This window comes from Bos taurus, chromosome 11, assembly GCF_002263795.3.
Source record: "Bos taurus isolate L1 Dominette 01449 registration number 42190680 breed Hereford chromosome 11, ARS-UCD2.0, whole genome shotgun sequence".
NCBI classification, from domain to species: domain Eukaryota; kingdom Metazoa; phylum Chordata; class Mammalia; order Artiodactyla; family Bovidae; genus Bos; species Bos taurus.
In genome coordinates this window covers 97765638-97781976 of record NC_037338.1, presented here as the reverse complement: position 1 = coordinate 97781976, position 16339 = coordinate 97765638, and the positions used below count along the sequence as shown (strand labels likewise).

General features: G+C 48.8%; 1 protein-coding gene across 14 annotated transcripts in view; it reads right to left on the bottom strand.

Moving 5' to 3' along the window:
* Positions 1–16339, bottom strand: part of RALGPS1 (Ral GEF with PH domain and SH3 binding motif 1) — a 302633-nt gene that overhangs the window by 196902 nt on the left and 89392 nt on the right. For all 14 annotated transcript variants that reach the window (XM_024999173.2, XM_024999164.2, XM_059891505.1 and 11 more), the window contains one exon: positions 2233–2316. In XM_024999173.2, the coding sequence (XP_024854941.1) occupies positions 2233–2316 (84 nt within the window). The remainder of the gene's footprint in view (positions 1–2232; positions 2317–16339) is intronic.

The window sequence follows — 16339 nt, the reverse complement described above, 5'->3', positions numbered from 1 at the left end:
GCAGGCCCCATGGAGGAGCAGCCACGTCCTCCGGGGCTGACCAGAGCACTGGCTCTGATTTGGCCACAGGGAGCCTCAGATTCCCCAGCAACCTCCTTCCAATCAGCTAATCTTTCTTTTTCCCCGCCCTGGCCAAAAAATGCTTGAATGCCTACTAGACACAGACACTGTGCTAAGAGCTCTACCTAGATCATCTCATTTAATGTTTGAAACAACTGTGCAAAGTGAGTACTACTATGATTTTCATTTGCAGATAAGCAAACAGGCTCAGAGAGGTAAGTGACCTGCTTGCCTTTAGCTGGAGTCTGATGAGCAGCTTGGTTGACACATATGAAAGTTGGCCAGGAGGGGATGGATACCAATCAGTTCATCTCAGGGAAAGCAGCTCTGGTGGCTGACAGCCTGGCCATGGGCCAGTTTTCAAGCCAGAGCTGGTACCAGGGCTACGTCTAGGAACTGCTCTCTAAGCGGCTCACAGGCCGGCAGTAAGACCATCTCTCAGAGCATCCTGTTTGGGAAAAGGCAGCTTTACTTCTGGCTTGCTTCACCCGCTTGGTCCGAGCTGGACACGAAACAACTGTTTGCAGAACAAGCCGCACTGCCCTTTGCCAAGCTGACCTGGCCTCCGCGTGCAAAGCAGATTACATCAGAGCCCCCAGTGGCCCTCCTCCGGGAGCACTGTGGCTGATCAGAGGTGGGACTCGGCTGGCTTCCAAATAGTTTTGCTAAGGAAACTATGAATCCCCTGATAGTGTGTACACATCTGGTTGTTTTTAAAAGACTAAGCTCAGTTGAAAAGGAAAAGATTTTGAAAATAAAGAGTAAAAAAAAAAAACACACACAAAAACACAAAAGGCTTCAGAATTTCTCTTTTCAAAACAAACGATGTACAGTCCCTACCGCAGATGCAGCTAGGCCTTCTGTAGTTCCTACTGTATCTCATAAAACAACGGTAACGTGAACTCCAGCCCTGATCAGCTGACTACAAGCTGGTGCCTCTCTGAGGGCTCCCGCTGTGCTCGGGGTGGTAGCCAGCTGAGGCTGGAGAGGCTGAATAATGGTGATGCATAGCACCCGGCATTTCCGAGAGGGATGGCCCAGCTGGAGGGAAGGCCCAAAGGGATCCCAGGCCCAACACTCCAGGCTCCAGTCACGTAGGCTGTGCAACCTCTAGGCCACTGTCCTCATTTGAAACCAGAAAAACAGAACAAAGAGGAAAGGCTGTCAACAGTCCCATTTGGAGGTTTGGTCTATTCAAGGGGGTCTTGCAGGGTACTTTCTACCGAAGATCATGTTCTGGCAGGTCTGTCTGAGCAATCAGAAGCCCGCGCCCCCAACCCCCTGGCTCGACTGGTCCAAGTCTCTGATAACATTCCTTTAGGTGGGGATGCAGCTTCTTACCTGGAGCAAAGCTTCTGAGTGAGCCTCGCTGGTCTGTAGTAGTAGCATGGGTGGGGCCAGTGACCAGGTCATCAGGAACTCAGAGAAATTCAATTTGAGGAGCATTTATTGAGCACCTCATTCTTACACGCTACACATACTTACTGAATACAGCTGACACTGGGTAAGGTGGTAGGGGAAGCAGAGATGAACAAGACAAACACAGTTCCTGCCCTCAGGGAGCCCACAGACTGGCAAGGAAGATGGAGACTGAAGAGCTACACAAAGTTCGGCCAGACGGGGAAAGGGCCACACGGAGACCCAGAGAAGCAATGAGGGCACATGTGACGGGGAGCCCTTACACCGGCTGGGATTCATGGAAGACTCCTGGAGAGGGTGACATTCTGGCTGAGATCAAGTTAGGAGCTGAACAGGGAGAACAGCACAAATGGGGGCCTCATGGGACTGAGACGTGATGCAGCAGGAAAGAGGGGGGAGGCCAGGAAGGCCGAAGCCCACAGAGTAGAGGGGAGGCATGAGATGAGGTCGGAGGAGGGGACAGAAGCCAGACCCTCGTGCAGGACCTTGCAGAGCACATTAAGGTGCTCAGAGAACCTCAGCTTCAGTGGAACTGGAAGCCACTGAAATGATTTAGATACAGACAAGATGTGTTCAATTCCATCTGTTGTGTGAAAAAGGACTGTGATAGCACAAGCACGGATGAAGGTAGGGGGTTCAGGAAGAGGGGTCTGGACTCGGGCCAGCGCCTGGGAGTGAAGCCTGGAGGGGCTCCCAGCCTACGGGGGACAACAGATTACTATCTGCATGCGCATGTGCATGGGATGTTCTTACCTGGTTAAACCTCCGGGTAAAGGCCACGACGTTGGGGGCGAGACTATGTTTCTCCTTCTTACTCCATCCACAGCTGGCTAGTTCCTAGGAAGCACAGAGTCAATTTCAAACAGTGATTCCAATGAGGATGCAAATACAGACGGGCATCTACCTGGAAGGTGGGCCCAGAGGTGGGGAAGGGCTGAAACCTTGGCCATCTGTGCCCTCCCAGGGTGCGGGAGAGTCTCCTCCTCCTCTGGAGAAAGGGGCTGGGTCCACAGGCAGAGGGCCATCCTGGGACCCCCAGAGGCGAGGGTGAGAAGCAGGTTACTTATCTCCACAACCCCAGCCACATCTCTCGGGACTTCTGTGCCCAAATTATTCTCAACCCGACAAGGCCACTCTGCCAGCTCCCTGGGACTAGAAGTCCCTTCTTACTGAAGACTGTCTGATAGAGGGTATAATGTTATAATAAGCAGGATTCACCACCCCCTCCCAGGGCTAACTTAAAATTTGGCTGAAGATTCTCATTGGCCCAGGGACATCCTCCATTCCTGGAATCAGAGAACATCCCATGCCAAGCCCATTGCTATCAGAGAATATTTTGGATGACCTTGGATTCTTTCCTGAAGCTGGCCTCTCCTATCTCTCACACAAGCAAAGAGGGGCAGGAGGAGAGGTGCCCTAATATCTCTTTCAGGAGCCTTGTCTCTTTTTTCCTAGCAAGTTTAGCATTATAATTTGAAGAATCAAATGACCTAAATATTACCTATCAGTGAGGCTGGTACCATGAACCCCCGCTATGTGTGGGCAGAGAACAGGAAGCCTCACTTTTTATCTCACAGAATTCTCACCATATCAGTTTTAATAAAGAAGAAGAGGGCTCAGTACTACTCATCCTCCTGAATGAATGCTCTGAAAATCACTCAGTCGTGTCCGACTCTTTGCAACCCCATGGACTATACAGTCTATGGAATTCTCCAGGCCAGAATACTGGAGTGGGTAGCCATTCACCATTCTCTTCTGCAGGGGATTTTTCCAACCCAGGAATCTAATCGGAGTCTCTTGCATTGCAGGCGGATTCTTTGTCAGCTGAGCCACCAGGGAAGCCTAAGAATACTGGAGTGGGAAACCTATCCCTTCTCCAACAGCTCTTCCCAACCCAGAGATCAAACCCAGGTCTCCTGCATTACAGGAGGATTCTTTACCAGCTGAGCTACCAGGGAAGTCCATTAATTTGGTAGCTGTTCCCTTCTCCAGGGAATCTTCCCAACCCAGGGATCAAACCCAGGTCTCCCGCATTGCGGGCAGATTCTTTACCAGTTGAGCCACCAGGGAAACCCAAAAAAACTGGAGTGAGTAGCCTATCCCTTCTCCAGAGGATCTTCCCGACCCAGGAATCTAACCGGAGTCTCCTGCATTGCAGGTGGATTCTTTGCCAGCTGAGCTACTAGGGAAGCCTTGGCCCCCCTTCTGTTCCCTTTCTTTTCACAAGTAGACATGAGTCTGAGCCGCAGAGTTTACCTCTGTTTACCATGATTCTCCTTGCTCTGAAATGTATATCTGGGTTTCTTTCCAAATGTATACTTGACCCACCTCTGCGCCACTGAGCCCTCCCACCACCCACTTTAGAACACATGCTTCCATCAGTCTGCAGATGTGCATCACTGCCCTTTTGAAGTATAGTTGTGAAGGCAAGAGCTTCTCTTCCTTCTCTCCTAAAGCCATCTCTGAAATGTATGGACTATAATCTGATAGAAAAGAGAATTTGTAAAACTGATGTTCAAGGACTGATTGTTGCCCAATTGCTGGTGACTGTTCCCCTCTTTGTTTTTTCCTGAACTCTTTAATAAACAGAAGTTATATACATATCCATGGGGGCGGTGCACATCGCATGTTTGTAAGTGCTCGTTTAATTCAGTGCTTGGGTCTTATTTTCACACCGTGTAGGAAGGCATTCTCAAAGGGAGCAGTGTGGACCTGACAGACAGACCGAGGTCAGAGTCTGCCCTCCACATATCAGCTGCATTCTGAGAAGAACCTCAATTTTCTCATCTTGAAATGGGTATGATGATATATTTACCCATCTTGAGAACAGGTAAGTGAGCTTAAAGCACACACAGGGCACCTGGTATGCAGCAATTACTTGATAAAGGTCGCCCCACTCCTCTTCCCAGCATCGGCCACGTGCTGTCAGACATGACTTTAACTCCAAACACTCCCTTCTTTATTCTACATGTGCTCTCACTGCTGTCTTGAATTACTAACAAAAATCTACCATTATTTCTTTTTCATTTTGCTGATGTCATGCAGGCAGGAACCAAAGCAGGTACTTAACACATCTGCCCCAAATTTGCTTGATTTGAACATTCCTAAGAACTTGATTTAAAAACTGAATGCAGGGACTTCCCTGGTGGTCCCATGGCTAAGACCCTGTGCTCCCAGTGCAGGGGGTCTGAGTTCAATCCCTCCTTGGTCAGGGAACTAGATCCCACATGCCACAACTAAGACCCAGCGTGGCCAAATAAATAAATAATTTTAAAAATAAATAAATAAATAAAAACTATGTGCAATTCTTGGACCCTTTCATGCTACAAGACATGTCACATTCAGAATTCAAACCTCAACAGGGTAAAACACTATGTTTGAGCGATCCCTTGATAAAAGAGAGAGAGTCCTTTCTTTGCTGCGAATCCCAAGCCTGTCACTCTTTTCCTTGGGGACCACTTTCCCGGCATCAGTTTCATCGAGACGGAGGAAGAGAAGGGTGCTGAGACTAACTCCACAGAACTCTGGTGGAGACCAAGAGAGACAAAGCCCGACAAAGGAGAGGACATGCAGGGCACAGGCCTGGCTCACAGCGGATTCATCTGGGGAATGCACAGGGCATGAGCCTTCCTCACGGCTGAAATCTCCCAAAACTGGTGCAGAGAGATTTATCAAGACGTCTAACGAAATAAGACCATTCTAACTGCACTAAAACAAGTCCTGGGCCCAGCCTCTTTGGCACCATTCCTCTTCTGTGTTTGGCCTTATTGGAATACAAGAGATTCCATCTGTGTGAAGCGGGTTTGGAAAATGTGAAGTAATAGAGCAACACTCTTCCAGTCACTAGTGCCTAAAAAAGGTCTACACTACGGAACTGATTTGAGCATAATTCAGTTAAAATTGACCAGAGGAGACGGGGCTGGTTCTGGAAGAGAGACGAGGGGCTGGGCTGAGGCTAGTAAGGCCCTTGTAGCCTCCATGCTGGAGAGCCAGGCTGCTGTCCCCGGGCCGCATGGGGCCCTGGTCTTGCCCAGGCTGCCCCTGGTTCTGAGCTGTCTGCCGAGGTCCACTGGACATGAAAGGACAGGAAGAACCCGGTCAGTCCTCCCAGCCTCCTGTAGCAGCTCTCCTCCATCATGCAGCTGTTGCCCTGGGTTTATCAGGGAGAAACTTTCTGCCACTAAATAAGCTGCCTCCTCTCCCTTCCTCGGGCTTCAGTGGAAGGCAGGTCCTGTCTTCATAGGCCCCATCTTCTGGGCTCTGGCTCCCTTGCCCTCCCTGCTCAGAGCTCTTGCTCTGATGCCTTTTCTGGTACCTGTATCTTCAAACCTCTTCTTCTCCAGTTTCTTTCCTGCTAGCATTTTAAGACGCTTAACATAAGCCTCTTCGGCAAATAATAATAATGGTGATGACATATCACTTTGACAGTAATAACCAAGGCCATCTTTTCCAGACCTCCGGCTCCTCCAGCTTTTACTCACTCTTTCTTCCCTTTTCAGGCACATCTATTGAAAGCGTTCCTGGCTGCCTCTTTCTTGATCCCCTGGCAGGGGAACCCCTCTGTTTTCCACTCTCTGTCCTCGCCCCTCAGCTCTGCATTCTTCTGCTTGTCTTCTCGCCTCTTGAGCCACACCCGCCCCTAATTCTGAGTGGTTTTTCAGTTGCTTTATTCTTTTCTGACCCATGTCCCCCAAGTAATGAAAGTGTTAGTCACTCAGTCATGGGGTTAACTCTCTGCGACCCCATGATCAGTAGCCCAGCAGGCTCCTCTGTCCAAGGAATTCTCCAGACAAAAATACTGGAGTGGGTTGCCATTCCCTTCTCCAGGGGATCTTCCCGACTCAGGGATTGAACCCAGGTTTCCTGAATTGCAGGCAGATTCTTTACCATCTGAGTCACCAGGGAAGCTCCCCATGTTTCCCAAGCCCCACATAAACCTGTCCAAGGTCACCTTCCAGGAAGATGTCTGCATCCCTTCCAGGAAGATCACACTTCCCCATGGCTTCCAGCACATGCCCATGTCCAGCCCAAGTTTCTCTTCTGACTCCAGACCAGTAGAGTCAGCCCCCTGCTGGCCACACCTTCCTTGGCCTCCCACAAACACCCTAAAATCAGAAGGCCCAGAACCAAAAGGGTGTCTGATCAGCTGCCTTAAATAAAGAACACCTAAAGACAAGAGAATCATTTAGACGTTCAATCAAACAAAGGACAGTGTTTATAACAAAAATGTCCATGGAAAAAATCCCTAGCCAGTGTAAAAACAATTTTGTCTTAATATCCCCATCTGTTAAGCATTCCTGGGTGAGAACAAGAGTCAACACTGGTCTCTGCTCACCCTGGAAGCTTCTCTGGCCACCAGCTTTGTGCTTAGGGTTTTAGGAGTCAGATGCCCTGAGGTGGCCTGAGAAAGGCCTGGCCAAACTGTGTCTGGGGTCAGTGAGGTAAGGCCCTGGAAGAGGCGATCTGGGAAAGGGGACAAAATTCTCCCAGAAGACCCCCACAGGATCTAAGCCACTGAGCCACAGGCAGCCACACAAGGCCCTTCCACGCATGAGCTAATTCTATCTACGATCTTCTCCAAATTACATTCCTAAAACATGCCCACATGGAAAATGTACCACCTCAAGGGAAGGTCACTAAATCTGACCTCAGGGACCACCACCAGGCGGCACCAGCCAGTGACATCACATTACCATCTTGCTCAACGGCAATCTTTTCCCCTTCTTCCTCTCTCCATGTTTCTCCCCACTCCTCCCATCCTACCCTCTGGGACAATCTTCAGAAGAACCGGCGGGACAGTCATGCACTAGTCAGAGTTTTAGAAACACCCTAGGGAGTGGGTGACCCACTGAGGTAGTGGGGAGAGACAGCACCAGTTTGTGGGTTGGCAGTGGGGGTCTAAGGAACAAGACATTTCAGAGCTCTCATACCTCACTGCTGGGAATGCAAAATGGTAGAGCCATTTGGGAGGGCAGTTTGGCTAATTTTTTGTGTGTGTGTGTGTGCCAAGTCTTAGTTGGAGCATGCAGGATCTTGAGTTCTGGCATGCAAACTCTTCATTGCAGGATGTGGGATCTAGTTCCCTGACCAGAGATGGAACCCAGGCCCCCTGCATTAGGAGCACAGAGTCTTACTCACTGGTCCATCAGGGAAGTTCCTGGCAGTTTCTTTTTCATTTTAAGCATATATTTAGCAAATGACCCAGCAATCTCACTAAAGCAAACATCTGTCCACACACAAAAGAAACATGTGCATGTTTATCTCAATTTCCTCAAACTGAAAACAACCCAGATTTCTATCAGGTGGTGAAGGGGAAAACAAATTGTGATCCACTGTTATAATCAGCCACTACTCAGCAATAAAATGTATGAACTACTGATACAGACATCAGCACAGAAGAATGTCAAAAACTATGCGAAGTGAAAGGAACCAAACAGAAAAATATTATAGGATTCCTCTTTTACGACATTCTGAGGAAGGTGAGAACTACAGGGACAGAAACTAGATTACCGACTGCCGGTGGCACAGGGAATGGGGCACAGAGAAGTGTTGAGGGGCTAGGTGAGTTCTCACCCTGGGTCCTGGTGGCCCCATGAGAAAATGGTCGTCCTGCCTACTGCATCCGCAATTTCACTTTCTGCAGTTTCAGTTACCTGCAGATCCGAACATATTAAATGGAAAATTCCAGAGATAAACAATTCACATGTTTTCAACCGTGCACCGTTCTGAAGGGTGATGACATCTCATGCCCTCCAGCTCTGCTCGGCTCAGGACATGAATCATCCTTTGGTCCACCGTGTCCTGCCCCTTCATTAGTCACTGAGTAGCGGGCTCAGTTATTAGACTGATTGTCGTGGTGTTGCAGGGTTTGTGTTCAAGTAACCCTTATACTTAATAATGGCCCAGGGATCTTCCTGTTGGTCCAGTGGTTAAGACTCTGAGCTTGCACATCGATCCCTGGCCAGGGAACTTAGATTTCACATGCCACGGAGTACAACCAAAAAAGGGAAAGGAAAAAAAAAATAATAATGGCCCCAGAGCACAGGAGGAGTGATGTTGGCAATTGGGATACACCAAAAAGAAGCTGTAAAGTGCTTCTTATTTAAATGAAAAAGTGAAAGTTCTTGACTTAATAAAGATAGAAAAAAAATGCACTGAGGTTGCTAAGACCTACAGTAAGAACAAATCTAGCTGTGGAATTGTGAAGGAGAAAGAAGAAATTCAGGCTAGTTTTGCTGTCGCCCTTCAAACTACAAAAGATATAGCCACAGTGCACGGTGAGCGCTTAGCTAAGATGGAAAAGACAGTAAATCTATACAAGATTTTGAAATATACCACATTCACCTCACTTTTAGTACAGCATCTTGTTATAATTGTTCTATTTATTACTGGTTATTGCTGTTAATCTCCTACTGTGCCTAATTTATAAATTAACCTTTATCATAGTATGTATGTAGCATAGGGAAAAAACATAGTCCATGTGATCTTTGAACAACACAAGTTTGAACTGCACAGGTCTACTCTGACATAGATTTTTTCAATAAGTAATAGAGTAGTACATGATCTGCAGTTGGTTGAATCTTCAGATTCAGAATCTTGGATATGGAGGAACCAGGTATTAGGTTGCTCAGTTGCTCAGTCGCATTCAACTCTTTGCAACCGAATGGACTGTAATCTGCCAGGCTCCTCGATCCATGGAATTTTCCAGGCAAGAATACTAGAGTGGGTAGCCATTTCCTTCTCCAGGGGATCGTCCCAACTCAGGGATCAAACCCAAGTCTCCTGCATTGGCAGGCAGATTCTTTACCACTGAGCCACCTGGGAAGCTCTTAACTAGTATATGTACATTTAAATAGTGTGTATTTAAAATGTTTACATATTATATATTTTAATAGTTGCACACATTTAAATATTTTATTTTTTCTCCAATATTAGACAATGGATGGATAAAAAGAGAATCTGTGGGTCCTTGACGTGAGGCATATTCTCTCCTGAATGGCGCTGGGTCATTAGAAAATTAACGCAACACTGGCACGCCACCTGGCTTGGCCCCAAATGACATCTGCACATTCACATTTACACAGCCATAAAAATGGATGCTGCCTGTTGGTTTGCAACGTTTAAAGTCAACCTAAGGAAGGACGGAAGGACTTGGTGCAGCTGCAAAATGTCAGAATGTTAATTTAATTGACTTGACGATGTAAACATAGCTGACAGAGGTGGTCAGTGGAGACGAAAAGGAGAAGCATAGGAAGTGAGCAGTCAACGGACACTATATAAAGCTGATGAAACAAGAAACAGAGGTTTCAGCGCACCAAATAAAGTTCCAAAAATAACCAGGGGAAGAGAATCCTCTGGGGAGAGGACTGGGGTAAAAGATCAAAGCCTGGCTTTATTAGTTCTTCTCTACTATTAGAATATCAAGAAATGATGACTCTGAAACAAACTTTAATAGGTGACATGTTACAATATTACACACTGTAAACTTTCTAAAATAAAATTTTAACAGTTGAGTAAACACTCAAATTACAAAATTTTTATAAACTCATAACCTGCTGATAACCGGTCAGGGTCAACATCTATGACATAAATGTGTCAACATAAACAACAGATAGTTTTCACATGACCTGTACCTTCTGAAGGAGTGTGCCTATCAAATCACGACCATCTGGACCTTCAGGAAGCATGTCTGTCCTACAGGAAACAGTAGAGCTTTACCCAAATGAAGCCCAGAGGAGAGAGCTGCTAACTGGGGCAGCGGGAAGGTTCCACCAATGGGGCTCCTGCCTTGCTGCCTTAAATCCTCACTGGGACAAAATCAGCTGTGATGAAAAATGGAAGGAAGAGAAAAGGGGACGAGGAAAGGCCAAAGGAGGCAAGGACAGAAGAAAGGAAGGAAAGGAGAAGAGAAAGGGAGGGATGAGGGCAGAGGGGAGGGAAGAAGGGAGGGCGGGGGAGCCAACTGAGCAGCAGGCCCCGTGCTGGAAGCAGCTCTAGGACCAAAGCTGAGGCCTCGAGGAGCTTAGTGAGTGGCCGGTACAGGAGACAAACAGGGACCCAAATCGCCACAACTCAAGACAACAAAGGGCGACGGCACTTTCCTGCTTTGTTTCTGAAGTCTGAAGCCCTAAAAGCCTTTCCTAGAGTGGAGTCTCCTGAGTGACGTCAGCAGAGAGAGAGAGAGGCATCTTTAGCTCTTTCTTGGGAGGAGAGGGAGAAGAGGGAGAAAGAAGGGGAAGGAGGGTGACAAGAAAGGATGAAGAAGGAAGAGAAAGAGAAGAGGAAGAGACAACAGTAACTGACGGTCTATGAAATGCATCTACACTCATCTGATATCAGAGTTAAAGGACTGGCAATGGACCAAACAAAACAGCAAAGGACGAAACAAACATGCTCTTGCTTTCTATGTTCCACGGGAGGGAAGAAAGATGAGAAATCTGTGGTAAGTCAGATGATGATAAATCCTTTGAAAAAATTGTTAACCAGGATGCAGGAATGGAATACTGGAGCAGATGCCTTGGGACGCCTGGCCGGTAAACCAGCTGGAGCGGAGACCGTGAACGAGGTCGGCAGCAAGCTCCGGAGGATCCGGGAGAGGGTTCCAGGCTGAGTTCCAGGAAGGAAGCACGTGTGTAAAGACCCTGGAAGTTCTGACAGCGCAAGGTGGGCATTGAGGCTGGAGCTGCTGGAGCCTGGGGAGATGGGAGGAGACGGGGTGCGAAGGAAGGGGGTGGAGGCCTGGAGGGCAGGTAGAGACTGGCGTTGACTCTGAGTGGGACGGAAGGATGGCGGAGGGCCTGAGCAGAGCAGCCCCAAGCCTCACGTGGCACGCGGGGTGGGTTCTACCCACGAGGTGGTGGCGCAGTGGACCCAACCTCCCCGTCAGGGGCTCCTGTGCTGTGCTACAGTCTAGCCTCATACACAGGCAACATCCTTTTCTCGTGTGAGAGCAAGTCACTTTAGCAATATGAATCAAGCACCTGCTGGGGGCTGTGTGCGGAGAAAAGGAGGAGGCTGGCCGGGGAGGAAGGCACACGAGGGCCTCTGCAGGGCTCAGAGGCCCTGGCCAGACAGACCACAGAGTGGGGAAGAGTCGCCAGTGCCTTCTGCGGAACTGGGGTGCATGTGTAGGGCAGGGGTCACTGACTGAATAGAAGGAATCCGCTTTTTCAGTTTCTATGCATTTCGATAGAGCCACACATTCACAGTCGCTACTGTTTCGTCAAGTCCTCAGACTACCATCTGCTGAGCAAACATGTAGACTGAGGGTCGTGAAGATGATGCAAACCTTTCCAGCCCCAGGGCTGTGCAGCTCGGCACAATTGGAACCAGCTGTCCAGTCAGGGCAGCGGCCAAGTGCAGCCCCGTGGACCGCCTCCAGTCCATGTGACGGGGAAAGGGCCCCGTGAGCAGAGCGCGGAGAGCCGCCCGCAGCACAGCCGCCTGGATTCCAGGTTGGTCACGAGGCCCACGGGGCCACACGTTCACTTCCCACTCTCACCCTGGGGACTGTGCTCAACCCCCTTTCTCCATAGTCTTGGGAAATATTTTTCCAAATAACATCATTCAGATGTTCTCTTTTTAAAAAGAGTACACTTTGGCTTTTTTTGATCAGGGACCTAGCACGTGTTCACTACAGAAAACTTAAACAACACAGAAAGCCCAGAGAAGAGACCTGAAGTCACCCATCAGCCTAACACCCAGAGAAACCAGAATTCACATTCGATTAATAATAATGGCAGAGACAACAACAGCTAACTTCCCTGAACGCTTACTAAGGGTCAGGCACCATGTCCAGTGTTTTACACACACGTGTCCATTGCTCACTGAATTCTCACAACAACCCTGCAGATGGGTACTATGACTGCCCCATTTTGCAGATGGAAGAAATGAAAGTTTAGTTAGAGGAGTTAAGCAGTTTGCTGAGATCCACTTATGTGGTCGATATGAGCGCCAAGATTCATACCTGAGTCTGCAGGTCTCAGGAGCCTGACCTCCTTGGCATCAGAGGGTGTCTGTGTCCAGAACAGGGACCCCTGCCCAATCCCAGGGCAGGAGGAGGAGGAGGGCTGCACACAGGCACACACTCACCCTCCCGATGAAACTCACACTGTAGGTGCGGTTCCGTCCTTCCCACATGTTCTCACGTCTGCCCCACTCTCCGTTCATAGGATTCCTCAGACACACAGGACATCTCCTAAAAACAATTCATCGTATTTGTGTCCTTTTGTTTTTCCTAGCTCTAGGAGGAAATTTCAGTCTGTCATTTAATTCTCCTTTGGTTTTCTGCAATAGTTGGTTCGCTGCTCACTGTTGCCACTGCAATTTAAATCTGGTAATCACATTCCCCGCTACCACCGCCCACCACCCCCGGCCCCCCACACAATTCAACCCTTCTCCATCTGGATCTCTGCAAACTGCACTTGTCCACGACACTACCAAGATGAAATTTCTGGGAGTACCTGCTTCATGGGGCGGGCAGGCTCTGACCTAGCCCTTGCACTGCCTTCTATTTTTTGGCCAACTCAAACTTTTCTATGTCTGGTGAGTATGCTAAACACCATGTCGGAAACTGGAAAAGTGAACTCAGAAGTTCCAGGGCCATGTGATTTTACCAGTGGGTCTGATCAGACTTCATCATTACATGTTTAAGTAATACCGAATTCTTACGCTAAATAATTTATTCCAGGCACAAAAGGTGATGGAAATAAGCCCCAAACCTGAACACCTAAGGAATGAGAACAAATGGGGAAAAAAAAATCATGCTACGTGGCCTGGTGGGTTTGTCTGAAAAAATGTAAGGCACTTGCCTGGTGGTAGAGTGAATAGGAATCCGCCTGCCAAAGCAGGGGACACAGGTTCCAACTCTGGTCGGGGAAGATTCCACGTGCCTCGGAACAGCTAACCATGAGCCAGCCACAACTCCTGAAGCCCGCGCCCTAGAGCCTGTGTCCCACAACGAGAGAAGCCCCTACTCGCCACAACTAGAGAAAGCCCGTGTGCAGCAACGAAGACCCAGCGCAGCCAAATAAATAAATAAATAATTTTAAATGTAAGGATAAGCTATATATTATGAAAACTATTAACATTATAATAGCATGCTGCTAAGTCGCTTCAGTCGTGTCCGACCCCGTGCGACCCCATAGACAGCAGCCCACCAGGCTCCCCCGTCCCTGGGATCCTCCAGGCAAGAACACTGGAGTGGGTTGCCATTTCCTTCTCCAAAGCATGAAAGTGAAAAGTGAAAGTGAAGTCGCTCAGTTGTGTCCAACTCCTATCGACCCCATGGACTGCAGCCCACCAGGCCCCTCCGTCCATGGGATTTTCCAGGCAAGAGTACTGGAGTGGGTAAATCAAAGAAGGAAAAGGGTCACTTTCCTCTCAGATACTGAAAAGTAACTAGCAAAATGCAACGTTTGATGGGATTTCTAAAAAGAAAAAAAGAACTTAGAAGCTTAGTAATATCTATCTCAAACCAACAGCTATCAATATGTAATATAACAAGAGGAGAACTACAGCAGTGGTCCCCAGCGTCTTTGGAACTGGGGACCAGCTTCGCGGAAGACGGTTTTTCCACAGCCTCAGTGGAGAGATGATCTGGGGACAATTCAAGCACATGACATCTATTGTGCGGTTTATTTCTATTATTATTACATCAGCTCCACCTCGGATCAACAGGCATGAGATCCCGGAGGCTGGGGACCCCTACACACAGGAATCTGAATTACAAACAACAGGTGTGCGACCTTTCTCAACAAGGTTCCTTATCTGAACTGCACAACACAGAAAATGATGTGAGTGACTTTCTTAACCCTCCTGAGGCTAGGACACTTGTAAACACAGTGGACCTTCAGGCACCAGGCTTAACTCTCTCATGGACCCCTGGTTGAAAAAGGCCTATACCCCAGTGCTGGCCAATAGCAATACAGTGCAAGCCATGTGTTTTAAATTTTTTAATAGCCATGTTTAAAAAAAGAAGAAAAAAGGTGAAATTACTTTCAACTGTTTTATTTAACTCAACATATCAAAATATTATCTTTTCAACCTGTAATCAATATAAAATATACAAAATTGTTCATGAGATAGGTTACATCTTTTGTACTAAGTCTCTGAAATCACTTACAGAACACCTCAGTTTGGACCAGCCACATGTCAAGGGTCCAATAGCCACATGTGGCCACCGTCTTGGACAACAGAGCTCTAACCAAGGTACAAAGGCAAGACCCTGAAGTATGAGAAAGAATTACCGAACTGGAGAGGTCAGGCAGGACAACCAAAGATAAGCCCAGAAGCCCCATCAGCAGGGCTGGGGCCGGCGGGGAGCCAAGGCAGTCAGTCGAGGACCAGGGAGGAAAGTTAGCCTGGGGAAAGCAGGAAGACAGACCAGGCGAGGTACCCACTCATGGCTGATCTCAAGTAATGGGTTCTTCGTGACCCTGCTGCTGAAGGTCTGTCCCTACCTCCACTCCCCTGCCCCCTGAAAAGGGAGGTGAGCTTGTCACTGCACTAATAGAGGAGGGCAATCAAGCAGATGGAAAGAAATACATTCAAAAAAGATGGAGAAAGACATGTGCCATTCACATTGTGATTTCACGTTTTCACGGGGACTTCCTAACCCAGGAATCCTGGGTTCTGATCTTAGCTGTGCCCTGAGCGCCCTCTGAGACTTTGGGCCAGTCCTTCCCAGTTAAGGGGGCCCAGCGTCCTGTCTATAAAATACAGTGGGCCCTCCACGGTCCTTAAGGTCCTCCCAGCTCTCCCATTCTATGAGCCTTCGAGGAGCAGAGGTCACACGTGTAGCTTAACACGATTAAGTAATACCTGCCCCCGATTAAGTAATACCTGCCCCCGGAGACTGAGTGATGGCGGCAGTTTTCTTTCCCAGTGTTTTGAGAGGCGCAGAAAGGCTGAGCCTGAGACACAGTCAGGAAGGGGCGGGGGCTTTGGGGCACCGCGCTGCTCCAAGGGACAGCCCGGGGAGGCAGGAGACAGGAACCAGATCAGGGGAGGAAGGTGGGGGCAGACGAACAGAGAAAACACAACTGAGGTTCCTGAAAGAGGGACGGGAAGGGAAAGGAGGGGAGGGGAGAAGGAAGGAGGAGAGGACGGAGGAGAAGGGAGGAAGAAGGAAAGAACAGGGGAGAAAAGAGAGAAGAAAGAAATGCATCCAAAGGTGTTTGAGGTTGAATCCGTGGACTGGGACCAGGAAGGGGAGAGGGTGCCCTGGTGGAGCAGGGCAGGGAGGGAGTGGTGTGGGGAGCCCCGAAGGGGCAGCCTGCTGTCCAGGGCGTGGGAGAGGAGCTTGGAGAGAGAAGCAGTGGCCACTCACGTGGCGCGCCCCACAGGCTGTCTGTGTCCCCAAAAACAGAGGCCTCTGAAGGTCTGCATGTCAGGAGCAGACACGACCTGGTCAGAGGCCAAAGAGGCAGCACTGGCCACCCTACACCAGGGGCCCGTTCGGGGAGGCTGAGACCCACACCGTGTGCCCCTCAGCACACCAGCCAGGAGGAGAGCATGGCGGGGAGGGCAGGGAGACAGCCGATCGCCAGCCCCACAGCTCCTGCTCCTTCTGCGAGGTGAGCAGACAAACCAGTCCTGTCCCCAGGCTGCAAATAACAATAACGATGAGAATATAATAGCAGCAGCAGCAGCTAACAGCTTACTTACTACAGGCCAGGCAAGGCTAAACACTATTCTTATATTACATCCTTTAATCTGTTAACAATGGCATCTACCAGGAAGAGCTATTCTTTGCCCCCAGTTTACACACAAGTAAAATTGAGATTCAGGGAGGATAGGTCACTTGCTTAAGGTCCCACAGCAAATAAATGACAAAACTGGGATTCAAACTCAGGTTTGT